Source organism: Zonotrichia leucophrys, chromosome 6, assembly GCF_028769735.1.
Source record: "Zonotrichia leucophrys gambelii isolate GWCS_2022_RI chromosome 6, RI_Zleu_2.0, whole genome shotgun sequence".
NCBI lineage: Eukaryota > Metazoa > Chordata > Aves > Passeriformes > Passerellidae > Zonotrichia > Zonotrichia leucophrys.
In genome coordinates, this window is record NC_088176.1 from 28,876,295 (window position 1) to 28,903,402 (window position 27,108).

General features: G+C 41.4%; 1 protein-coding gene and 1 long non-coding RNA gene across 7 annotated transcripts in view; one reads left to right on the top strand and one right to left on the bottom strand.

Moving 5' to 3' along the window:
* The first annotated feature begins 1,279 nt into the window (after positions 1-1,279).
* On the top strand, positions 1,280-18,854 carry LOC135449645 (uncharacterized). 4 transcript variants are annotated; one of them, XR_010440804.1, is made up of 9 exons: positions 1,280-1,370; positions 1,569-1,701; positions 6,322-6,447; positions 6,874-6,992; positions 8,399-8,477; positions 12,377-12,455; positions 13,873-13,932; positions 17,111-17,181; positions 18,619-18,854. It is a non-coding gene; the product is annotated as an uncharacterized LOC135449645 (long non-coding RNA). The 4 variants fall into 4 exon arrangements; XR_010440805.1 differs by lacking the exon at positions 6,874-6,992; XR_010440803.1 differs by lacking the exons at positions 12,377-12,455; positions 13,873-13,932; positions 17,111-17,181; positions 18,619-18,854 and having other exon boundaries at positions 8,399-10,142.
* RHOBTB1 (Rho related BTB domain containing 1) overlaps positions 11,228-27,108 on the bottom strand; it is a 47,434-nt gene continuing 31,553 nt past the window's right edge. For all 3 annotated transcript variants that reach the window (XM_064716839.1, XM_064716840.1, XM_064716841.1), the window contains 7 exons: positions 22,029-22,214; positions 19,394-20,361; positions 18,851-18,969; positions 16,863-17,013; positions 15,223-15,311; positions 14,023-14,128; positions 11,228-13,510 (listed from right to left, as the gene is read on the bottom strand). In XM_064716839.1, coding sequence (XP_064572909.1) covers positions 13,341-13,510; positions 14,023-14,128; positions 15,223-15,311; positions 16,863-17,013; positions 18,851-18,969; positions 19,394-20,361; positions 22,029-22,214 — 1,789 coding nt within the window. In that variant the 3' untranslated portion in view covers positions 11,228-13,340. The remainder of the gene's footprint in view (positions 13,511-14,022; positions 14,129-15,222; positions 15,312-16,862; positions 17,014-18,850; positions 18,970-19,393; positions 20,362-22,028; positions 22,215-27,108) is intronic.

Sequence of the window (27,108 nt, forward strand, 5' to 3'; positions counted from 1 at the left end):
ACAGAGGGACTGCAAGACAAACAGCCCCACTGTTATAGGGACTAGCTGTACTTGATTGTGGCTTGTCAGCCTGCATCTGCTGGAAGAACACAACCACTGCCTTGTGCAAAGCACCCCAAAAAATTCCACATCCCCACACCAGCCTCCTGCAAGGGCCCAGAGGGGAGGGTGTGGGGCTTGGCTCAGCTGTCCCCACCTGTGTGCAGGGACTGGTGCCCCGAGCTCTCTGTTGATGGAAGCAGGTCCATCCCAGGGCCCACCTGGGCCTGTCCCATGTCCAGCAACCACACTGGGCTCAGGAGGTCACTGCCCCAAGCAGCAGTAACAGGGCTGGCAGGAGCAGGTGAAGGGAACAGACCCACATCTGTTCTATAAAGCACCCATCACTTTCCTGGCAGGAGGAATCTCCCTTACAGCAGGTAAAATTGCAGCACTAGGAGTATTTACCTGAAGAGATTAGCAAAGCATCCCCAAGAGCTTCATCATGCTGAAGAACACACACTAATACTCTGAGAAAAACATACTAATAACATCTGAGAGCTCCAGAGACTCTCTGGTGGACACATCCAAAGCATGTGAGTATCCCCAGGAATTTCTTCATACGTTTAGTCACATGCACCTGTTCCCTGCAAACCCCCAGGCTGTCACCAAATGCAGTGTGTATGACATGGGCAGGTACAGCACCAAAGAAAGGCTGCTCCAAGGAAGGGGTGAACCTCTCACTCCTGTGGGAGGTCAGGCAGCAGACACAGGGGAGTGTTTGCCTCCTGTTGTGAAAAGCATAACAACACTGAAACACTGAAATCCTTCCTCAGGCCTTGCTGCCTGATGGAACCAAGGAAGAGAGGTTACATGTGAACAATTTCAGGAAAATTTCAGCTGCAGACTGAAAGTGAAGCAACAGCACACACAAAAGCATTAAACACCACTATCTTTCTCTCAGGATCAGCAGAATTCTTTTACCTTTCTTCCTCAAGATCCTCTGAGGAGATGCCCTCTTTGAGATCCAAGCTCCAAATTTCAGGCAGGGCTGTGGCAGATAACTCCACAACAGAAGAACATGTCAAAGTGCATGAGTAGGTTTACACTATGACATAAAAATATTTTTCATTAAAAATCTTTTCCTTCCAAAACAAAAGCAAGAAGGCATTATTGCACTTAGTACAACACAATTTCAGCAGGAAAAGATGGATATAACAATTAAAACCTGTGCTGAACTTTGTAGGTTAAAGCCCAGGGGAGGAGGAAGAGGAGGGGAGGGGCTGCAAAGGCTTCTGGGGAACAGGAGGGCTATAAAAACTGAAGGTGCTCGTTCAGAGTTTGTTGCTGGAGGACAAGAGAGGAGTGCTTAGAACTAAAGGAAGGAGAAGGTAAATGTTTCACACTTCTTGGGCTTAAATGGATCTTTTTATTCTAGTATGTATGAAGCGTAAACTAGAAAAGGAGATTTTTATATTCCAAAACCTATAGAAACCCTTTGCATAAAACCTCCCATCCCATGGCACTTCAATGGTTGCCTGCTCTCCACAGTATAGGTCTGTTTGTTTAACCTGTATGTTTGCTTCTAGACTGAAGTAAGGGCTCCTTACAGCTTCCTCTGTCTAGTTCTGGCATCCAGGACCTCAGCTGGCTATGAGCCTTCTTCTGCTGGTTTCACTGGGGCTGGCTTGTGCTAGCTCATGACACTGCTGGATGCCTCTGGTAAGAAAACAGTTGTAAATTCCCATCATCTTTGGACTTCAGTCACTGCTCCCTGCTGCTACACTTCACTACTGTGCTAAAGAAAGAGGTGTTTAATTAAGGAATAAGTAGTAAAACATCTAATAACTGTAGGGATGAGCTGCCATGTGGGAGATCTTGACCACAAATCCCAGCTGGTCACTAATAGCAGGGCAAATGCTTTGCTCCAAACTCTAAGAGGGAATTGTTGTTGTAGCTTTATACAATGAGTATAAAGCTACAAGTAGGTGTGGGGCTCTGTGCAGCTGATGTACTTCCAATTAACTTCCAGAGTACTTTTCTACTACTCTTCCCCTATTCAGGGAGGCAATCCACCTACTTAAAAGAGGTGTTGTGGTGCTAAATTAAGTCATCTTAGTAATATGCTTTTGTAGCACTGCCTGCTCTACCAAGGAAAAGTTAATGATCAGCGACTGCTATTGCTTGAGTTAGGCTCCCAACAGCCCATTCAGATTTTAACTTATCTTCTTTAGATGATGTAATGCATTTTGTGTTTGATGTGATTTCCTCTTCTCCTGGCAATCCTCAAAACCCTTACAACAAGCAGGTAAGGGAGCCTCCTATTTCTGAGGGAATATGATGCTCTTCACAACCAGCCACACAGCTCTGTTCTAGCTAGCAATGCAAAGGCAGATTTGATGTGAGGCAGGCTCCAATACCTGCAATTCAGCAGAAAGCAGAGCCAAGAGGAAGCCATCTGTGCAGGTGGCACTCATCCAAAGGGAAGGGTGGGAAGGTTGTCCTGAGGACTCACCTGTGGCCCTGCCTAAGGAGTTGCTCCAGTGCTTCCCTGCAGCTGGAGGTCAGAGGGTGATGGACAAGGGGGAGCTGAGTGTGTGCATGAGGCTTGCAAAGATCCTTTTCAGCTGAGGTGAATCCACTCATGGGGATGATCCTGCATCTACTAACAAGGCCTGGTTTCTTCTGTTCCCTATTATGAACACTTCAGCCTCCTCTAAATACTCTTTTCTTCCTACCAGTCCAAGATGCAGTAAGTGTCACAGTACTGCCAAGGGCTTAGTCTGCCCAGCAGGATGCCAGTGAGGCAGGGCAAGGTCAGAAGGTGCTATCCTCCCTGAACTTTAAATCCTCTGAATCTGTCTTTAGGAGAAGCTGTGGGTTTTGTTAACCAGATTAGTTTAATGACAATAGGCTCCATATATACTCCATTGACAAATATAGGTGTTCTCTCTAAGGTTTGGGTCTCTGTTTAAAAATCCTGGTCCTAAGCCCTAACGTGGCTCTAAGCTGAACCTGGGCACTTCCCAAAAGGCATTTATGGCAGATCAAGTGATGTGCTGTGACTGAAATGTGTTTATCAGCATATCTGTGAGGAGAGTGTTGCCTCTTCATCCTTTCACAAAAAATAGTGAGGATGGGCAGTTCTGATGGCTCTGACTGTGCCTCGTTCTGTCCTCCCTGAGGGCTGCACAAGCTCTCAGTCACTGATGGCACTTGCACAAAAACAAGTGTGCTCTGATGTGAGCACACCCACAGCTAGATTTAATCATACTTGTTGCCCACACCTTACAGTTTACAAAAAGCTTGAGTTCCAAGAGGGAGAAGAATGTCTACTTTTGCCTTTAAAACTAAAGTGGTTCTTTCCTATCCATACAGAGCCTAAACTTTTGAATCTCTATGTAAGAAATACATGGAAAAACATATGTAACTTAAACGAAGGGCACAAAGCCAGAAAACCCAAGGACAGCACCTCAGAGGGACAGCTGCAGCTTGCTGTTTAAAGGGTCCCCAGCCACTCTGGACAATAGTGAGAAGCTCCCACTGCAGGGAAGGTGCCAGGCTCTACTGTGTCTGCTGGAGTTGAGAATGGAACTGGTGTCAAGTGGCAGAAGTCAGCAGGTCTGGAGCCTCATTTTTAGGTGAAAAATTGCACTGTGAAAGCAGAAAGCTACAGTAAAAAAAAACCCCACAGCACTGATCCACTAGCCAGGAAAGAACTCATCAGAGACATATAAATACAACTTCACACACTTCAATGTGTAAACCACTCAACAAAATAAATTATGCTATGCTGGCAAAGTAGTAAAAGGCCTTAAGAAAATTGAAAAAGCTTATAGCAATGAAGGATTATTCCCAGTGCAATAGAAGGAATGTGTATCACACTAAGTGATGGTGCTTTGTCTGTGAAAATCAGCCAAGTGAGGGAGCAGCAAGGCTGAGGGCAGGCTGGACACATATTTACCTTGGCTCTCTGCAGTCAGCAACAGGCTCAGGGCCATACTTAAGGCAAGACATATCTCTGTTTCCCTACTATCACTGCTCACAGCAGGGATTTCTTTTGTTAATTGCTACTGTGCAGTTCTAGAGTTGGAAACTGATTAATTCCCAACAGGCAGGAGGGATTCCTAGAGAGCAGGGCAGTGTAGGTGACCCTGGGGATCACAAGAGCTGAATCTACAGCATCACTTAGGGTGCTTGGTTAGGGCAAAATGATTCTAGATTCTTTAAAATCTCTGGCAGACACTATTTGTGCTGTGCATCCCCATATGATTTAGCATCAAAAACCAGCATTCACTCAAGCCTGAGGGCCGATTTCATCATTAGGAATATTGGGCAGGACCAGAACATGTCACTCCCAGGAGGTGGTGTGGCTCCTGTGCCCACAGGGGTGTCTGCTGTGCAGTCCTTCACCCCACGGTCACTTCATGGATCTGAGCTCTTCTGACCTCCTCTTTGGCACAAAACAGTGCAGGAACACTACAACATTCCAGGAATGGATAGAAGGATAAATCCCTTTGCTTTCCCTCCTCCCCTTTCATGGGCTGAACCTGTACTTGCTATGAAGCAAGTGATGAGCTCCTGAACTGACACCCAGTAGAAGCCCAACCTGTACAACCACAAGGGACTCTGCTGCAGCACAGGGAGGGGAACAGCAGGTTTGGTTGGCTCTTTGTAGTGAGGCAGGGGAGTCCTCAATCCCAATCTCAGGAACAGCCACAAGCAGATGACCAAAGGTCTGCTCTGCCCTGGTTCCTGCTTCTGACAGTGGCCAACAGCAGATGCTCCAGGAAATATAAAAAAATGGTAAGCACAAAATTACATTTGGTAGTATATTCCCAACTTCCAGTGCCTTGGGCTTAAGTTCTGAAGTAGAAGATCTGTATTTGATAGGTTTCTTCCCTAAAGGTTTCTTTTGGGAGCTGTGTAAGCTTCCAGCCTGTGTTCTCTGGCAAGAAATTTTGCAGCTCAGCTAACACTGGTGTGAAGAAGAGCTCTTGGTTGTGAATCTGCCTTGTGCTAGTTTCATTTGATGCCATCCCACTTTCATGCTGATGGAATGCTTAGTTACTCCCTGAGAGCTTTTCCACCCTCCTTAAGTCTGGGGTTCTCTGGTTTCCAGCTCAGGCTGCAGACAGCCCTCCATGCACTAGAGATGCCTGCCTGCTTTCTTGGCTGGCTGGAAGGGCTAACTCTTCCCTGGGAGCCTGTTGGCTTCCTACAGTGTGCTAGTGCACAGGGACCTCAGAACTAATACAGAGATTGTGCCAGTCTGCCCTCCCTGTGCCCACCTAAAGCCTTGTCAAGGAATGAGGATGCTCAGGAAGCGCCCATGTCAAATGGTTTTGACTTGGTTAGTGCTTCACTCAGCTGATGCTAAACCAGAGGATGATGGTGTAGCTGACTGCTGAAGGGACAAGGGGAAAATGTGGTGGCTGGGTTTTATTCACTAGCTATTGCAATTGAGGCAAAAAGGGAATATAAAGAGATCTGTCTTATGCTTATGTGTCCTTGAAAGAAAACAGCTGATGAAGCAGTCACAGAGAGAGCATTGAGCCTGTAGCTTACACCTGACAGTCCAGTGATCAGTTGTGCACCTAAAGGAGAGGAGAGACTCGACTCTCCTCCCCAAGACCAGGGGCAGGGCTGGATCATTTGCATGACCCTGGCCAAACCATTTCTGTTTCAATTGTGCTGAGCAATAGATATACAAACCCCGAGAGCAGTCTGGTACAAATTTTGGATAAACCTTCAGGAGGTGCAAAGTGTGCTAGAGTGGTTGTGGGTGCTTGTGGATGCTGGCCAGCCTGCCAAGGTGTGGCTTAGTGGATGTGCAGTAATTCCAGTCAGTGCAGGTGGTGCAGTGAAAGCACACTGCAGTGCTGTGTGTTAACCTGCTGCCATCAGTGTCACCTGGATTTACTATTAGCAGTTACAACAATAGCATTAGAGGATCATGAGAACTTTCAATAGTGGAAGGTGATCAGCCAAAGGGCATGGAAAGAACTCTGCTGGATAGGGTTCTTAGGTAGGCTCCTTGAAAAGGAGTACATGGTTAGGTGGGAAAAGCCTCCCTCTTGCACTGAATTCTTCATCCCAGCACTTCTGGAGCAAAGAGATGAGCATTACTGGGTCACACCAAGGATCTGTCTGTCCCTTACACTGAGTCTGACAGTGGCCAAAGCCTGATGCTCAGAGAAACAAAGAACAGCATGACCAGGTAGCAACAGCTCTTCTGCAGACCCCCAGCTATTTGTTCAGCTTTGGAAACTGCTCAGTCAGACATGTTTTTCTATACATTTATTAACTACCAGTAAAGTTCTCATCCATGAACCTTTCCAGGTTACCTGGGAACTCAAAGCTCTTCACAGCCCCAGTGTCATGAGGCAAGTTCTGCAGCTTCACTGCTCTGCATGGGAAGTCTGACAGGGACTGAAAAACAGCTTGGAAGGGCTGAAAGTGCAGTGGGTAAGATTTCTGGATTTCTGTTCAGTGTCTGGGTACCAGATTTAAGGAAACAACCTTTTGAAGCCCAAGGGGAGAACGTGGTTCTAGGATAACGTTCTCTGGCCCAAGTCTCTGTTAATGAGCTGGGCAGGTGTGCAATGTCAAAACAAAGCCATGGATCCAGAAGAGCACAGCAAGGCTATGAAATCCTACCCCTACAGCTGCAGCAAGTGCCTGCCTTTTACAGATGTGTGGCACATGTGCTCCCTGTGTAGGGCTCACTTCCTGGAGCCCTACAGCACCTACTGTCATACCTTGCCAATTAGGTAGCAGAAAAAATTGATGTTGAATAATTTCTTGGATTCTAACAAACTCCCAGGCACCAGCCCCCTTGCCCCTCTGTTCAGCTACAGGAGGGATCCGAGGAGCAATCTGTTCTATTAACAGGAAAATTCTGCCCAGCAATGCCTGCTCTGACCTTCAGTCACCTCCTCACCTTCAGACATACTGGAGGCCTAAGCAGAAAGGAAAGCAAGCCTTTAACCTAATTACCCAATTATCTTGAGGTAATCACCCAATAATCTTAGGATACAGTAATTTTTTATTTCTTATTCCTCCTATCTTCTTAACAAACAGGTTCCAGAAAACAAACCAAACAAACAAACAGACCCACATAGCAGATAAAACACCCATTAAGGGCAGACATCAGTCTACAGCTTGTTACCTTTCCTACCCCAGGGAGCTGGGCAGGGCTGTGCAGCTGTGGGAGCTGCCAGAGCTGCACTGTGCTCAGCAGGCCAAAAATCACCTCTGCATGCTCAGACCCTGCTGTCCTTGGCAGCCAAAAGGAAGGGGGAACAAAGCTGGGGAGGACCTGCCTCAAGAGAACAGCCTGAGGGAGTCCTTGGGAGATGAGCAGCAAATGTGTGAGTGGTCACACCTGGCTGGGGCTGTTTCAGAGTGCTGTGGGTGGCTTACAGGACTGCTGACACTTGATCACATCCCCTGCAAGCTGATGCAGCTCTTCCTGTGAAGGGAGAGCTGTCGTGTTCCTGCAAGAGCAGGAGGGACTCAGAGATTTCCCATCCCAGAGAGTCCCCAGGGACTCCTCAGAAACCCCCTGTCTTTAGAGTGCTTGTGGGAAAAGGCACCATCATCTGATTTTCAACACATGATGAGATCTGCCAATTATTTAGAAACTCACCCTACACACTCCATAACTGAAAAATGTAAATGTGATACAATGAGCACAGGGATCCACAAAATTTTACAAGTAGCTGTAATTAAGGACCCAAGAGAAATATGTAAGGAACTTTCTTTGTAATATGTAGTGCATAACTAATATTTAAAATACTGGGTGGTGGAGGCAATCACATCTGATCATGAAGTCAGAATGACCAGCTTATATTTAATGACTAAGATGCAAATTTAATCATATACTCATAAACTGCTAATTGTAGGGGTTTTTTTATAGCCTGTGAGGATAATTTGAATACTCAGTACTAATACCTGGAATGCCATGTAATCCTTATTATAGAGCCATAAATTTAAAAAAATATTAATCCCAGTGGGAACTAAAGAATCTTTTCTTTTTTAATGTCAAAGGCAAGAAAATTTCTTATGAAAATCTTCACATGAAGTGTCATCGCTTGGCTGCTTATCTAAAACTTCAGATGAGTGTGAGGGTGGAGGGTGAGGGAGCCCTCCATGGCCGCAGACCTGTGCAATACAGAGTGATGCACCCAGCTTGCTAATTCTGTCTAATGGTGAAGCCTGCATTTCTTTAAAGCTGAAAATCAGAGCTGCTATATCCAGGGCATATCCCCCTCCCAGTTTAGCATCTTCTGATGGTACCTGAAATACTCTATGCAGGCACACAGCTCATGCCTCTGTTCAGTCACTCAGTCTCTGACTTTGGGTGTTTTGCAAATTTGTTAATTTATATTACGTTTATCTTGAAATCCCTAAACAGGCCAATACCTGGCTGCCACAGAGCTTGGTTCCAGTATCTGCTGCCACTTAGAAGGAAACTGGCTGGAGATCCTTCCTGTGTAAGGTCCTTGTTGCTCTGGAATATCCTTCAAGATGTTACAAAAACATACACAGACACAACATATACAAAACAGATATATGATGTCCAGGACATCTCTGCAGGCCAAAGGACACACTGTGAGGTACCAGTGTACAGGAAAGGACTTGAGATGAGCTAGCAAAGTACTGTAATGTTTTCACTGTAACCTGGGCCCCCATGCTGTGTGGGTGGGATTAGGACCTGCCTCTTGGGAATGGTTGTTGCTGCAGAACATCCCAGTGATGAGATGTTGTAGATATGGCCTGCTTACAAACCAGCTGGTGAGGCTGAACAATTATAAAGGAGCCATCACACAAGTCTGTTGTCCCATGCCAGGCTCGCCCTGAATCACAGCTATACCTTTTCAGTTTGATCTTCTCTAGAGCTGGGATACATTAGCATAACCATTCTTGCATCTTCTAACATTCGAATTTCCATCTTAGCCTCCTGCAGCCTTGATCCAAAAGCTTTTCATATTTATACCAGAAATCAAGGTTTTTATGTAAGCAGCAGTGAGGGATTTGGTTTGCATATATAAATATACAATAGTCTCACTACTCTGGCTGCTAGTGCAAAGTGAATCCATGACATGGGTTGTGTTCTCTTAGCTAAAGGCAAAGGCATAAGTTAACTGACAATGAATTATCCTATTGTAGAGCCTTCAGGATGGGGATTATCAGTGCTAACACACTGTCTTATCCTGCATGCAGTACACAGAGCTGACTTCTTTGGGAGATTTGGAACACAGGCAAATGATAATGTGGAAATTCATTAGGCAGCACCTCAAAGCCCCAAGTGTGTGTGTGTAGTATCTCATCCATTTCAATGGGAATCTTGCCTGCAGGAGAAGTAAACTCATGCAAATGCTGTTAGATCATTTTAATAGACCAAAAATCTAAGGGGATTCAAGGAGTGGCAAGCATCCCCCTTAAAGACATCTCACAGCATAGTATGTACTTTGGAATCCAACCCAGAGTAAATTAATGTTGGCCTATCCAGTGACAAGAGTAGCAAGACTGTGATTTAAAAAAAGGGGACAGAATAGGGACAAAACTGTAGTTTCATGTGACAAAGCAAATCTCTTCACCAGACATTAGGATTAAAGTCTGTTAAGAATTGAAATATGTCACCATCCTGGAGTTTGCGTACCAAAATTAATCCTATTTAGTACATTAGATCTTTATCTAAACCTCTTTGTCCAGAGGATGAGAGACCTTACCCTGAGAGAAGGATTTCCAAATGCCTTCAGTTGCCCTATCAGTGCTTGTTATTTGAACATGGAAGAAAGAAATCCCCCAATTTTACAAATCAAACACTTCTAGGCATAAGCTGTTCTTGAGGGCTGTCTGTAGGCAAGCTGCTGAAGAATTAGGGCAATAAATCACTGTGCTGCTTTTCCTTACTCCCTCTGTTAGAACCCTGCTTTCAGTGCTCAGAAGGGATTTCCAGACTACTCTCTTCAACTAGGCAACCCTTCTTAACATAACAAGTGTTATGTTAACACATTATTAGTGTTGTCTAGCTTACCTTTGCTTTGTTAACACATTATTAGTGTTGTCTAGCTTACCTGTGCTCACTTTGAGGCCTGATCTGACTAAAGGACTGTGAAGATCTTCAGTGAATGAAATCAGGGGTTGTGGCTGAAGTCTGGCCACACCCATCTTACACAACACCTGGCTATTTCTGGCTTTGGTGGGCTACTTGCAGGTAGGAAGCCACAGAAACTTTTCTGTTGTGGTGCAGAGAAACTTGCTGGCAGAAATTCTGTCTTGAAGAACAAATAAGAAAACATTGTTTCTAAGAGGTAAGATGAATGAGACTCCCCAGAAACAAAGACTTCTTAATATTGGTCTTAATATTTCAAACAGAATACCCTGGAGAGCAATGCTTCTGATTTGCTCCTTCCTCCCATGCTACTGCTTTTATCATAAACAAGAGAAACATTTTTACACCTGACATCACCACTCTTTCTTTTGAGCCCATTACCTTTTACTAATGGTAAGTTCAAAGAAATAAAATTTTGCTTCCAAAAGTAAATTAGATATGTAACATTTTCATAAATTAGCACTTGAAAAGCAAACACTGTACTGAATGTACTTACTTTCAATGTCATTGGCATTGCTTTGTGATTTTTTTCAAAGCTCTTAACATGGCATTCTTTGCATGATATCTTGCAAAAATTGTCTAGAAAAGTACCAGCTTTACACATCTATCAATTAAATAAGCTGTACTCAGGAAGCTGAGGGTTTGCTAATAGGTAATGAGGAATTCTGTAAGATGGTTGACAGCTAAGGCAGTGAGAAAGTGGGGAAAACAGTGTTTATACATATTTTAGAGCACACTGAAAACCTTACAGACATCCTGCTGTTTACCTACATTTTTCCTCCCTGTGTCTGTCATGACCAATTAGTTTCATGTCCCTTGGGTAATATCATGCTAATTAAATATTAGAAACCATGGGGAAAAGTGGCAAGAGGTTTGTTTTTCTTTTGCTGTGCAGTTTAACAGTAAGTGACAAGCACCAACCTTCCAATATCACATGCAAACGTAGAATTTCCTTGAGACATTCCCAACCATAAATCCTAGTGTGCTATGCAAATATGCAAAATTTCAGTAAAATTCAATGAATGACAGCACAACTGAATGCTTACAAGCAGCATTAAAAAGGGAAGGATGCAAGGCAAAGTTAAGGAAGTTTCTTCAAAGAGCTAGGAGACAATTTGTAACTAAACAGTTTTATTTACTTTTTTTTTTCCAAAATAAAAAACACAAAATAACCACCAAGATTAAAGGCCATAGACAGCATTAACCAAATGAACCAGCCACTTGGTTATAGTAGCTGATAACTAGAATAACTGGATATTATTGCATATACCTCAGGTTCATTTATATATCCATTACAGTTTGGCAAGATTACAATCATACAGTAGCTTTGGTTGTGTAAAACCTAGTAGCAATACTTACTTAAAATGTGACTGCTTAACATTTTATGACAACAGCTATTATTCTGTCTTGACATAGCTTCTCTCACTCCATGTTCTTGTCCACTTTGCCACTGACCCAGAATTAAGGAGACATATTTGCAACCATCATTTATAGCCCTTCTTTATCACCACGTGGTGATGGATCTCAGAGGGGTAGGGATTTCTCCCTTGCTCTCCTCATACAGGTTTGTAGAGCAGCCTCTCCTCCATGCTGGTGGCTCCCACCACCCAGCTGTGGCAGCCTCAGCCTGGCCATGAGTCCGTGCAGAATGCAAATATGTCGAGGTGTTTATGGCTTTCAGGCCAAAGCCTTTCCTGACCTACAGTGCTGGGGGGTGACTGTACTGCCTTGCCTTTGGATACAGAGAAAAAACCACAAACAAACAAACAGCTTTTCACATTGGTGTGCTGAGCTGCCAGCACAGAACAGTATTAACAAACCTAATACACAATACTACCTTGGTTACAGAGTTGTGCCTGAGACACTGCACAGGATTGCATGTGTATGTTCTACAGTCTATGTATTTTAGTTTTGGTCTTTTAAAAAAATGCTCTCATCCTTATGTAATCTAGTGTAACACTGCAGCTTTAGAGTAATGGTTGATAAAAAGTCATAAACACACAGGCTATTTGGAAACACTGGAAGCTTTTGCTTGTCCTGCACCACTTGTGCAGAATTCCTGCCTTTCTGCCATCAGTCTGCCCCCAGCATTCTGGGAACATTTGCTTCCACAGGAAATATATCACCTACTTAAAAATAACCTAAGATTCTCAGTTCTACATGGGAAAGCTATAAAATAATTTGGATCAAACTGAAGTAATCTTGTTTGTGAAGACCCTTCTCCACTTACAAAATGCTGGAACACTAGATAACTAGATCTACTTGTTTGTGCAGCCCTTTCATTTGCTTGCACTGAAGCAAAAAGGAATTCAGCATGAGGAACGGCTGCATGGTGAAGATCCTGCAGAACAAGGTAACTGCCATGCAGTAATTCAAATGCAAGCAGTGTGACTGCTTTTTGCATTCAGATCCATACTTGTATAAGGATATAAATTAATAAGCCCTTCTAAATGATTTTAGAAATATCCTCTTTGATCTAGACATATAAAACCTCTGAATACTTAGAATCACTAGATTTCACATGGCTCACATATTCATAATTATTTGCACTTACATGGCAAATATTAGAAATACATTTGCCTGCAGTTGAACAGGTAATTATACTGTCTATTATTCAGCTGAGCAAAGATCAAGCACTCTATATCTTGCAGTTATTGGATCTTATTCTAACCCTTTGCTTTAGAAAGAGGAAATAACCATCTAAGTATATTACCAGTGCACAGTACTTAGTTTGAAAAAGACAACCTATAGTAGACAGCTAGATTTTTTTCCTAAGATGACTTTTTATGAGATACTCTAAAAGCAGTCTCTTATGACTGAAGATTGTCTATTTCACTGTACTCGCATAGTAAAAATAGTTAAAATCTAATTACAAAGCTGCTACATGGTTATTTTGTGGTCTGTAAAACAAAACAGTATCCAGAATTTTATCTGAACAAAATACACCAGACAGTATAAAAATATTTCCCAACTGGAGATTGAAACATTAATGCTGGATTTGGTTTTTTTTTGTATAAAAAGTAATGTAATAATGGTTGACATTTATCTGCTTACCAGTCAAAAATATACATATGACTTCAAGGAGCTGTTCCAGGCTCATTTTTAGTGAGCTTGTGCTTTTGACCCTAGAAGTAATAAATGCACAAGTGGAACACAGTTTCCTGAAAACCTGAACTTTTATCTTATTTCTAACAATAAGAGTAACTTCTGGCTATGGATTTCCACTTATTTGCTTTGTTCAGGCAACTACAGCAGAGGAATTCCAGAAGCACCACTTCCGCTTTGAATGATGTTTGTTCAGTGCAACATCTTCCTTTTCCCTCTCCTTTTTAACTCGCTGGTAGTGATCTTCTTCCTTCAAATACCACACAGGCGGCCACCGATGCCTCTCAAAATATTCTTGATTATCTGATGGAAAAACAAAACAATTAAAAAATCCCCAAAGATGGCAGTAAGATACACAAATGCCAGAAATGTCTTGCAAAAAGCTATGCAGGTAATCATTGATCCATTTTCTATGCTGGCTTGCTTATCAAGGATTCACCCAGTTTCCTCAAATGCCTTATGTGTGAAAAGACTTTGAAAGTGGTTACACACAAGAGGCATTGGTTCACCAAAGCTATAAAAAAGCAAGGCCTTTACAGAGTGTATTTTATATTATACATTGCAGAGCCTGAAAAGAGCTCTGTTCCATTTAGCATCACTGAATTAGGTAAAGAACATGATGCGTGCCCAGCAATCAGGCTAATGATTATGACTTTTCTTTGCAGATAAGAATTTATGAATGCTGTTCAAGATAGCACAGAGGTTCAATCTCATGGCTTAGCTACGTGAGTTCATCTTTGTCTTTAAGTTTAATCAACTGGGTGGGGAGAAAGAAGGGGAAACCTGATGAAAACTGGCATGGAAGTTGCCCATACCTGAAGATTTAGCTTTGATTTCCTTGCGGAACTTGGAGCAAACGCTGTTGTAATTGGTGCAGATGTAGTGCAAGCACCAAGCTGCCAGCTGGTTAGCATTGTGAAACTGTGAAGAAAAACAAAGAGCTTATTCCATTTCCTGGGGTTATCATTCATTCTGCAGCCCCTATGAACAGCTAAAGCTGAAATGGTCCCAGCAGATGGTACGTGGCCGTACTGTCCCAGGTGATCATTCTGACTGCCAGCTCTGATCTCAGAGTATAAACATGAGCTAGGTGCTGGCCACAGAGGATATTCTAACAGCATAAGAGATATTGCTTCTGTCTCCAACCAGGAGAAGGAAATAAAAGAAAGATTTCTCTTCTTAAGATAAAAATGAAGTGAAGTGAGCTGTTTTCTCTTGGGAGGGGCTCAGTTCTGGTTTTGCAACAAGATTACAGGTATTGCACAGAGGGTCTCAAAAACAGCTGCAGGGAATCTTGCATGGTGGCCAGTGTTTTAGTGCTACTTTTGTGCAGTGTTTTAGTGCTACTTCAAGCTAAGCTGCAGCTGACTCATTGTTAGTGTGAAATCAGGAATAATAAAATTTAAACAATATTTCAGCTTGTTCTACTGTAGCTGAGAGTCTGCTGCATTTTGGGAAACAGTTGTGCAGTTTAGCTGTGAGCTAAGAGCTCTCTCTTTTAATTATTTATAGGACTCAAGAAATACTGAAATGCACTTGAACATAGATTTGCACATACTCTGAACTATCAGGTGATTGACTTTAAGTAGCCAGTTTAAGGATTCAAGAAATGTTGTCTTTGTAGCACAGGTCTAAATATATCTCCAAGAACTGAATTGAAAGGAATGCAAGAATCAATCACCATTACAAAGCTGACCAGCTTAATTACATTGCTTTTCATGTTAGTCAGTGCACCATGGTCATGAGAACAAGGAGCTTGGAAGTTCCACACTCAACACAAACTAAAATATATATTTGGAAGACAACTCCTCTGAGGTTACTTAAAGGGATATTTTACATTTGAACTAATGAAAAAAACCTCTTTTAAAATAAGACAACAGAGCTAAGTTTTATTGTCAGTCACTCTCAGAAGTGCAGGCTTTGAGCCACTTGGAAGCAATGCTCAGAACCAGTAGGGAGCTAAAAGCAAGTCCAGCAGCTGCCCAGAATCTCTCCAGCAGGCTGTGTACACTGACCTGTGCCAGTTCCAAATAGGAGAGGACTTCTCCATCTATTGCAACACCGCTCATGGAGGCCTTTGTCAGCTCTTGCACGGCGTGCTGCTCTGTTAGGGGAGAAAACTCATCACTCACAGGGCAAGCAGCCACACTGCAAGGTCACACCATGGTCACAAAGCACCCAGGCAGCATGTGCTCCCTCCTCCTGGTGGCAACCAGCATCATGCAGGGGCCATGTTCACACAGGTATCCTTAGCAAGCTGAGGTTTGGGAAAGTCAAATCCTGACCTTTATAGAGCTGTGGCTGAAGATGTGGCTCATAACCACTTATGGAAGCACAAAGTTCAGCAGCCACTGGTCTTTCTCTGGCATGGGTGCAATATTCAATTTAAATTAGAAATATGGATCAGCTGTCTCCTTTCAGTCATACAAAGTTTTTAATCAACAGTGCCACTGAATTATTTATTAATGAGTATTCACACAGCACTGATAGAGAAAAGGTCACTTCAAGCCCTCTCTAAGTTTTCAGATTGGCTGTTCCTAGGGATTCAGATGAAGGCTGACCAGCTCACCCCCAACAATCACCACATTTCAAGATTCTCCTTAACCCCTTCCTAGAATCTTAAAAGTCTGAGTGTTTTTTGGGAAACATTGGCAGTTGGTTTGATTCTGCTGGGTTCAGTTGTTGGCAGTAGCCTTTGGACTCAAAATTATTTCACCAAGAATTACATGGAATGAAATATTTTTAATAATGAATGTATGTTTATACTACAGTTACCTTAAAAAATACCCAAAACTTAAGCCAAAGTGTGCAAATAGAATCTGGCAATAAAGATTTGGTCTATCAGACCCAGTAAAGGCAACAGACACAGTCCTGATGCACAGCTGAAGGACAGCCAGGGTTTGGTATGTGATTAAATTTTGCCTAAATGTAGTCCTGTAGGTAGGTGTAGCTTTGATTCAGCTTTCTCTGAGTTTTGGTCTTGGTCATGTCTCCAGAACAATGCCAAATTACTGACACAGAGAGAGACAAATTAAACACAACACTACCCAAACAATCCCAGAGGTTGGGGTGATGTATGGATTTATTTTTAAAACTTTAGTAGTATTCTTACCTGTAATTTTTCTTTAAATATGGGATTGAAATGAGGGTTGAGTCCCCATGGATATACCAAAATATCCAATTCTCATCTAGTGAAAAGGGACCTACACAGCATTTCTAAAAACATGATCATATAGCTAAGTTCTGAATTGGCTCAGTTACTCTCTTTGAACAGAAATATAAAGTGGAGCACTTCATTCATTACTTAATGGAAAACCTTACCTAAAACCAGAATCCTTCCTGGTTTTAGGTAAATTAACAACAACAGAATGGATATTACAATCCACAGACATTATCCTCAATGCTAAAGAGAAGGTGTACTCTTTATGTTTCTAAAGCTTAGAAAACTTCAGTGTTCTGAGCTGGATTAGCACGAAACTAAAAAAGGCAAGAGAGAGGCAAATACATTTCTCTGTGTGAAAATATCAATTTGCATTACAATACCCCTCTCAGAAAAAAAAATAATTCTCTGACATTTGAGAAAATGTGATGTGTTCCAAAAACCATTAAAGCAAATTTTAGCTGTTGCAGAAGATACTGGCCAAAAAATTGTTACCTGCTAGAGCAATCAGGTGAGGAAGGCAAAACCTGTTTGCCAATGCAATTAACTCAAGGGTGTCCAGTTCCTGACTGGAGGACAGTTGCTTGGTATACAAGTAATCTAAAACTGCTTGCATGGAGGTCTTGTTTATGTTGGGCAGAGCTACCTGGAAGAGATATTTAAGAAGAGAATTTATAATTATTAAGGGATTTTCAGATAGCAGCTATATTTCACTTCCCTCACTTTGCTTGTTTCTCTTCAAGGCATTTCAGAAATGCAGGGAAGACATTTTTCAAGGCAGAAATTTCCCATTCAAGTTCAAGACTGCCAACAGGTAAGCATTGCTCCAGAGTCAGATCCTTTGCCAGGTTATACCCAAGCTGGAATTGGATCCACATCAAACAGTGACTCTGTTCAATGCTCTCCAGCCTGCAAATTGACAGCTACACATAAGAGCCACTGAGCACTTCCCATGCCAAACCTCCCTTGGTGGACTCCTTGAGGAATGCAATCTATCTGCTCCTGGCAGGGATTTTCTGTGGATTCTGAGAATAACAGAAAACAAAGGATAACAGTAAAACCACCCCTCTGCCTTTTGGTAAATAACCAAATTGTCCAGGTAAACAGGGTTGAGAAGGAACTGAGAACTGAAGAAATGAGGAAAAAAAAGTAAGCCCTTTATGTCCCACACATGTAGTGAGTGTAACCAGCAAGGAATGAAGCTGCCAGGACTAGGATAAAAACTGTCTAATTTCTCATGCTAAAGCATAAACCTTTCATGCATATCAGCCACTCTGGGAAAAAGCTCAGTTCTCCAAGTGAGAGCAGCTAGCTGTGAAACTCATTCATTATTGATATATTTTTGTTAATGCAGAGAACTGTAAATTTAATGAATGAGTTTATAAAATTTGCCCCAAATACATAAAAGGTAGTATGTAAAAATAGATGGTTTTTATTATTTGTAAACCATTCAATTCATATCTACCTATATTTTAAAACTTCCAAAAGCATTACTGAATGCTTTAAACTCTACAAAATGGAAGCTAAATATTTTAAATTGGAATGATGAGCTAAGACTGTGAAGCTAATAATTAAAAATAGGCTGGTAGAAAATAAATGCATATTCTTCATTGCCAAATGCTGCATGCTAGAATCAAATGATTTATTTTTATTGAACCACTTGTTGAGTGTGCCTCTGGGAAAGGAATTATGTTTACAGCTGTATTAGAAGAAGCCAGAAAAATCTAAGTAGAAAAATATCTATCAGGATATTAAACACAAAAAACTTGAACACTTCATATGAGCATAACTGGAAAGTAACAAGAAAAATAAACAAAAACAACTGGGTATGGCACAAGAAAAAATATTAGCAACGTGTCTGGAATTTGAAAACCAGACCATGAAGGCACATGAAAATACAGGGCTTCTTCTGCAGGGCTTCTTCTGCAAAATCTTATTCAAAGCACTGAGATCTTTTGAATGTATTGCATACCTGCTTTACTCCAGAGGACAAGATGATGCATTGCAGAATCTAGGCTGAATTTCTACTAAAGTTAGTAGAATGTCTCCTAAAGTTACCTCAGTTTCTACTGTGAAAACAGCTTCCTTTTCTAGTTTAACACTCATATGTCTTTAACCCTTTTTTATCTTTAATTTCTTTATCATTGTCCCTACCCCAAGTATTCTTTATATTCACAAAATCTAAAAAATTATTTTAAAGAAATTCACAAATTCCTACTTAATTTCCTTCCCCACATTTAATATTTGACAGGACTTTGTGTTTAAACACAGTTCAGTGCTGGAGGAAGACTTATGCATTGGAGAAAGTATGTTGTGTCCTGGGCAGCCTTATTTAATGCCTTAAGAAGAAAAGCACCCCAGGTTTGCAAGGAAGAATAAATCCCTGATTTTAGGGATTGTTGCAACCTTTCAAATAAATGATGCTTCCATCATCCTAAATCCATCAGACATTGTAAACAAAAGAGACAAAAATAGACAAATACCTCACTGTTGGAGCTTTCAATAAATGATCCTCCAAACATAGCAGACATCCACTCACAGCTGCAGATCAGCAGTGGCTTGTGGGCCTTGATGCTTCCATCGTCCAATTTAAATGTCACATCTGCCATGGGAACAAAGGCACAGCAGTGCTGCGAGTCTGTGCTTAGGGTGCAACCTGTTCTCAAGAATGTGTTTCACCAGCATGCTGTTAACCAAGGACTTCCTCCATTTCCCATGACCTCCACCTCAAAAATAACCCTTACATTTTAAATAGTTAATAAAAAGCTTTAATTGTAAAGGGGGATATTGAATGTTCAACATTTCTGAGAATTGGGTTTCTTATTTAAAAGCTGTGAGTAGATTTTGAGAAATGAAACTACAGAATCCCAGGCTGGAACAGTTGGCCTGGGTAACACCACAATTTTGGGGTCATACCTCCTCTCAGAACAATGTAAGCTGTCACACTGTTTGAAGTCTATGAAGTGACAGTAACATGGATGAGAAAAAAAATAGTTCTCTTCCTGCTTAAGCATGTATTTACTTACCAGAAAATGTCCCTTTGCAAAGGCACTCTTTTATCCGATTAGCTTTCCTGACATGAAATGCTTTAGTAATCTCTTGATTCATGAAGGCTTCTTTATTCATAATATTCTCCACCATCATTCTCAAGTCAAAGACTTCCAAGATTTCAGCAATCTGAGCCAGTCTGGTGAGGTCTTTTTCGTTTTCATCCAGTTGGCCTGTGTATAAAAACTGCAAAACAGTTTTAAAAGGTGCAGCCTGCACAGAGGAATCCATTTTTACCACAGTTACAGGACACGTCCTCTTTGAGACAGGATTCACTTGCATTTCCTTGTGCACACTAACAAACCCCTTACCCCAGCAGGACAGAGATCTTGCTGCAGAGTTTGTTTCACCACACTCAGATTCAAGCACGTTTAAAGACTCACTACTTTCTGGTGGGGGAATTTTAACATCAAGAGATTTCAAGGATGCCTCATCACTGTCATTGTTTGTCTCAAGGTGACTCGTCAGAACATCCTTATTTGTATTTTCTTTATTACACTGTGTTTCATCCAAGTATGGACTTTCCTCACATTCCATTAAGAAAAGGTCATAAAACTTTGAAGAGGAGGTAGCTAGGTAAATCTTGTGAGCAAAAATGCAGTCCTGCTCCTGAAGAACAAACATGACATCTGCACACAGCGGGCTGTCCAATAAATATCCAGCTTCATTCATGCTCGGCGTGGGACACTCAGGAATTTTGATAACTGGAGGAGGGGCTTTTGGAGGTAGGAATGGAGCCTGAAGCAAAGGTTTTTGGACCTTCTTCAAATGAGATTTCCAGAATTGCAGGTGTCTTCTGGAGATCAGGGCAGCTCTAATTGCATTGTCAAACACATCTTTAATTCCAAACTGGTCAAATACACTGGTTTCATAGTAGGGTATCCCGAGTTCCTTGGCAACCTCTCTGCCTCTCTCTGGTGGCAAAATGTCTCCCCTTTTTATTGGCCTAGGGTAAACAAAAAATGAACCTTGTCACACAAAGGTATGCTAAAAAGCGTGGAATTTTACCAAATATTCAGCACTAAATCTGAGATAACCATCATTCAAATGAAACAAAATATAAAATTAGGTGCACAAAGCCCTTTGGAAATCTAAAAGCATGACTCTACAGAGTTTTAGAATAGTACGTGTTTTTAATTTCATTTAAGTTTGGTGGTGCCTTATGTAATGTTACAAAATATATGTAGAAATCATTTAGGCAAAATGGAGCCTCTTACTTAAAGCGAAATTTACAGTAAAAAAAAATTGATAGGATACTTGAGAGCTTTCATTATTTAAAATTTTTCTACCACCCCTTACTACTCAGATATTCTGTCATAACCATCATTTAAACAGAAATGGAAATTCTCATGACATAAAAATGCCAGAAATACAGCTAAATATGAAATGGAAATATTCCTTAAGCTCATGCTTTTTAAAGAAAATCATAGTAGCCTACAACAAAAGAGTAACAACACCCACTGCAAGAGATAGGCTTGTTTTGGCTGCAGGAGTATTATGTGGGAACTCATGAATTTCCAGAGCAGCTCTAGTACATGATACAGGGTAAACAAACCAGTAAAAAGTCTGGGCTAGGATCCATTTCCCCAGCAAAAAAAAAAAAAAATCATCTCCCCAGAAGACACGACCCAAGAGTGTGTTCTGTGAGCCCACCATATTGGGCAGACACGAGCTGGCACAGATGGAACACGCCCCAGACAGCAGCTTGCTGAGTGCCAGCTAATAAATAACCAGTTCAGGTGGCAGGAGCCTGTGCCAGACACACAGAGCTCTGACTCAAACTTACTAATGGTGAAATCAGGGAGCAGGATTAGGGCAGAAGAGGAGTTTTGGAAAAACACAATTTCCTTTTAAAGAGTCAATCAAAAAGCCCACCCCACCCTCACAACAAAGAAATGTTTAATGAACAAACAGACCTATAAAAATCATATTGCTAAGTCAAGAGTTTGACTGCAATGCAATGCAAAGTTTTCTAAGGGCCCACAAAATATTAATCCAATCTCTTTACGGAAATTTGTTACAATCCAGTCATTAATTACACAATCATGGATATTATTTCCGTGAATCTGGTCTCATTCAAATTCCCATAAAAGGAATAAATTAGAAGCAAGCCAGTTATTGTGGGACTGTTGTGGCCAAATATGCGAATGGTTGTATTTTGTATCTGGGAGAGACAAAGCTTCTCTAGAACAACCACCAAACTCTCTTTTAATCTCAGAACTTTTAGAAGTTTAATTTGCAACCATTTCATTTTCTGCAATGATCTAGGATTACATTTAGCAAAAAACCCAAACCCTGAGAATTAAGAAAATTTGAGTAGGACCTGCCAGTTTAAAATAGTACCTGACAATAGTGAGAGGGTAGGACAGGATACATATGTTCATGGAGAAAAATACCTAAGAAAACATTCAATAATCATACCATCTCTATCTGTTCTGCACCCAACTTTAAAGAAGAAAGTGTATTCTGCCACCCAAATAAAAAAAGAAGAAAGCACGTATATTCTCATTGCCAGAAAAAAGGAAACTAGGCTCTCCAGTTTCTCTTGTGCAAGTGTTGTACCTGACTACCAAGGTGATTTTTTTTAAATTCTCATTTTTGTTTAAACTTTACCTTGCCAGAGGCCGTCTGGCTCTGTTAACAGCCTCGAGGTCGGCGTAGCGGAGATCCAGCTGGCAGCCCACCAGGATGACAGGTGTGCGAGGACAGAAGTGCTTGATTTCTTGATACCACATTGTTTTCACATGATTCAGGGAATTAGGATTAGCAATTGAAAAGCACAGAACAACAACATCAGACCTAGAAAGGAACAAGAAAATACCTGATTAAAACCCCACAAATGATTTTTGCTGCAGTTTCACCTATTTCCATTACTCTGCTCTGCTCTTTGACAAACGTGCTGACACCCAGATGTCAGAGTAGATGTTGTTGGTGCAGAGGTGTGAGAGAAGCTACACATTTCACCACAAAAGCATGGGAGCACAAAGCCACATACCCAGGAAGCACTGCCCCTCCATGCCGAGATGATCCCAGCACGTGGGAGCGGAGCACTAAGAAGAGAGGTAGGGCTTTCCATTCTCTACTTTTACACAGCAGTTACTCACAGGCTGCCACTGCTCCAGAAACAATTCTGCTGACTGGACACCTAAATTGCAGTTCAAAGATCATTGGTGCTTAGGAATTAGAGAGGAGCTGTGCAAAACTTCAGAAGAGCCACGCAGGCAGACAGATCACTTGTGAACTTGGCATGGAGAAATACCTTTACTGCACTATTTGAAGTACTGAGGTGGTTGCTTTCGCAATGTGCTTTGCAAAGCAATTCTGCAATGTCTTTAATAAATAACCTGTTAGAAGGGCAAACTACTGCAGAACGACCACTTCTACAATATCAGCAAAAATAAACATTACAGTGAAAATAAGGTCAGTAAACTGTAGAATAGGACAGTGGCTTAAATTAGACTAAGCATGGCAATATTTGCAGGCTTTTAAAGGTTTCTAACAAAGCAGAAACTATTTCACTAAATGAACTTGCTATATAAATTATAAGTATGAGGATTAAGGTTGACAGTTCATCCACTGAACCACAGCCTAACTCTTGTCAGAGCTGGCACCCAAAGGCAGAGAAATGATTGAATGCTTGTCTCAGGGCATATCTAACTAGGGGCAATTTCATTATTTATAAACAAGCAGTTCTCAAGCTCTTGGGTCTCTTATGGGGAAAAAAATAGAAAGAAAAGAAGGAAAAAAAAGTTGAATTTAAACTCTTAATAAAAATTGGGGAGAAGGGCCATTTTGAGGAAGCAACTTATTGCTACAGAATTGTCAGCAGGATAAGCTCAGCAATGCCATCTCTATCTCAGTTCTATTATTCTTTAATTTAGCACCAATGTGTTGTATCTGCAGTTTGTGTCATGTACAGAGCATCAGCAGCAGTGAATCTTAACATTCACCTTTTAAATAATGAAATACCTCCTCAGTAGTGCTGCTTTCTACATTTCACTGAGGGCATAGATATATCCAGCTATTTCTAAAGATAGCTGCACACAATATGGAGACTGCTGTGAGCATCAATTTAATGCAAGAGAAATGCTCCTGCTCCAAATACCTGTCTTATATAAACTGCAACACATCTGTCATATCCAGGAACAAGGCCTTTTCAAACTGGAAAGTTCTCTAGTAAATAGTGAAGGGCTAAGCAGCCAACACAATGGTTTGCTGCACAGCTGAGGCAAACATGCTTTAAACTAAACTTGCTCTAGTCAAGGTCAGGTAGGAGTAAAACCTAAACCCCAGCAGACATTTGCTCAGATCCCAGAAATCAATGTACAGCTAAGGTACAAAAAACTCTGTGTTACATGTACTCTGATAGGGTCAATTGTTGTTTAATTCAAGGCCATCACAACTGCTGGAGTGGCAAGCATTGGCTGCCTGGCTGCTCCTAACTACAGCTAAGCATCTTACAGCGACAGCCTGTCAGCATCCTTCAGAAATTAATACCTAAGCCCAGTAATTGCAGTCACGAGGACCCAACCCTCCTGACCTTACAAGCCACAAGACACGCATCACATCTCCCAGAAAACCAAAAGGAAACAACTCCAGCAGGTGTTCACAGGCAGGACACACCAGTCCCCAGGTGCACAGGGCTGGGCACAGTCTGTGCTCCCGAGGGAGCCAGGGTGAGCCGTGTCCCTGGGCAGGGCTGGCTGCCCCAGCACAGCCCTGCATGTCTCACAGCCCTTGCCAAGGCAGTATCATGTTTTTGCCACCATGGTCCTTGAGCAGCTCCTTGCCTCTGACCTTTGCTGGGAAACTGTAAAACAGAGAGGAGCAAAGCTGGGTTCTTCCAAAACTCACTGCACTGCACTAACAGGATATTGTCACCTTACTGCCTTCCACATGGAAAGAATAATAGAATAAAGAGGTAAAAAAATGTGATTTGCAAATTAATTATCCTGTATTTATCCTATTTATCCTGTATTTATTCTATTATTTATCCTTTCCCCATAAAACAAAGATTCCTGAGAGTTCTGCACTGGACAGAGAGAAATTAATGTTCTGTGCCAGGAACAGGACGGATGGGAAAGCGCTGGGTAGTGGCAGAGTTCACACGCTGAACCAGCACCACAGCTGCCTCTGCTAGCTCACAAAATACAGCCACTCCATCATCATAAATTAAGTTTTCATTCAAGTCATAAGCACAATTTGCACTCAGTACCAACTGGAGACAGAAATGGATGAGGAAGATTAACCAGCTACATAGAACTGTGAGCATTTCAGGAAAGGTGTCCTTTGGAAACTTTAATTAAAGTACCTACAATTCCTATTAATGTCAAAGGCACATTTACAACTTGCTAACACTGCAGTATAAAGTTTGGTTCAACATTTTTTCATAAAAAAGCAGATCCTGTCAGGTTAAAATATGCATGAATATTTCCTAAACATTAAAAATTTACCAATGTTATTTTAATATTCTCAGGGAATGTAAAAGGGTATGATTTTTTAAAATGCCTATTCTACTGCTGTTTTTGTGCAGTTACTTTTTGTGTTGGTTACCTAGAGAATGAGAAAGAAGAAAAAAGAAGTAAACCTGATTTGTCCTTTCTCTCTGCAGCAACATATTCACAAATACAAACTGCACTTATTCTAAAAACAAATTTCATAGCCATTTCCCAGTAAAATTCAGGAATAATTCAATAAACATTTTTATAAACCTGAACACCAAGAAGTGTTTTATAGAATCATTGAACAGTTTGGGTTGGAATAGACCTTAAAGACCAACACTTTCCACCCCCCTGCCATGGAAAACCAGGAAACACAGACTGAGATCCTGAGACCCTGGGAGTGGAAAACAGCACAAGAAATCCACCTAATATCTATTCACAAAGAAATAATTCACTAAGATCAAGATTTTGACAAAAAGTAGCTTCCCACACTTATTATTTCCAAAAGATTTTGATGTTGCCTTGCAGCCTTTCAGTGTAGAGCCCAAATGCCACCTTTCCACCCAGACTCTGATTTAGGAAGGCAAGGCAAAATATGAAATTATGTAATACCACAAATAACAACTGCCACATACTTTTTTACTCCTTAAGGAAGGATTAAAGCATTGGAAGTGTCCTTCTATTATAGATAAATTACGTATACATCAAGTTGAGCCTCAGGCTCACTAACAGCCCCATTTGGACCACACCTTTCTAAAGAAGGAAGGATTCCTAACAGAAATTCCATTCACAGCAACCTCTTTCTACTCACAGTATGGAACCATTGGTGGGATGCAGAGGAGAGAAGCAGGTCTGCATTAATTTCAGTGGCCCAAGTATATAAAGCATTTACTTCCCTATCAGCTGAATGAAAGAGCCTCAAATGTTCACGCAGGTAACAAAATAAGAAAAAAACCAGTGCATACACATAGCCTATCAAAATAAAGTTATTGCAGAAAGCTGTCTATGTGACCCTCTCTGATTATCACAGTCTTTCTTGGGCCTAAGTCAAACTCAAAAGAGAAAAAAATAATGACAAATATATGTATATTTTGTAAAAATGGTTTTTCACAGTTCTTCATGATCATATGATGAACCTAAATGGTTATAAACTACTGTAAAGTAGAAGGGGAGGCTCACAAATTTGGGTAGCTGAAGATGATTTGAAGACACTGCCTATTGCTTTTTTGTGGCAGAAAATGTGACCAGAGGAAGCAGCAGAGCTGAAGACACCTGAAATAACTGGATTCCCCACCAGCTGAGCCTCTGCTAGTGCAGCAAGAGACTGCCCTGTGTCTGTTCAGTATCTCTGCTCTAGAGAATCTCTGAGGATCACTCCCAACCCAGGCCAGCAATGGCTTGAGAGGCACAGGGAATGTGTGAGCTTTCATTCACAAGGCACTTCTGAAACCCCAGACCTTCTCTGGAGAAAGGAGGGGAGCTGCTGGCCCAGCCTCAGTTCAGGCACCAGCTGCTCCATGACAGAGGGCACTGATCTAACTAAAGGCAGACCAACTCTGTGAAGGCACAAACCTCACCCTAATCTCACTGAATTTGATGAATGCAAGTACCATTTTACATCAAAGCTACCTTGGTTTTGTTCTTACAGAAACAGCATCATCATTGTCCCTTGAGGAAAAAAAATTAGACAGAGGTTGGTGGAAGTCTTCAGATATCAGTGAAAAGCTCTGTTCTCATGGACTCCTTTCAGCAGCATTCCAAAGCTATATTTTTAGGGATTCAATTACACTGGAGTAACTGGTAAAGGGAATTGTAATCACACAGAAAGTTGAATGCATGTGTTCCTCTGCATGCATACAATACCCAGAAGGCTTACAAAATCCATTCACAACAGAGGAAATACTCTAAACCTATTTTAAGAGACTCTGTCAGCAGTCTAACAGCAAGACTCATTCACATTTGTAAGTCATGAGGAAAAAGCTGTTTTCTGTCCATGCTGCATGAACAGATTTTGTTTGGTCTACAGCTCATATTTAAGTTGCAAGTAAATAAGTAATCCTGGCTGAATTAGCTAACAACACCCATGCACGGTATTGAGAATAAATATTTGATTGAATTAACTCTTTGCAAGTTTGTGCTTATGTTTACACATACTAGAGCTGAATGTTAAAAACCCCCAGTATACAGAGGCTATTTATCAAATTAGCCAAACATGTTCACCTGGGGGAGGAAAACAAACAAACAAAAAAAAA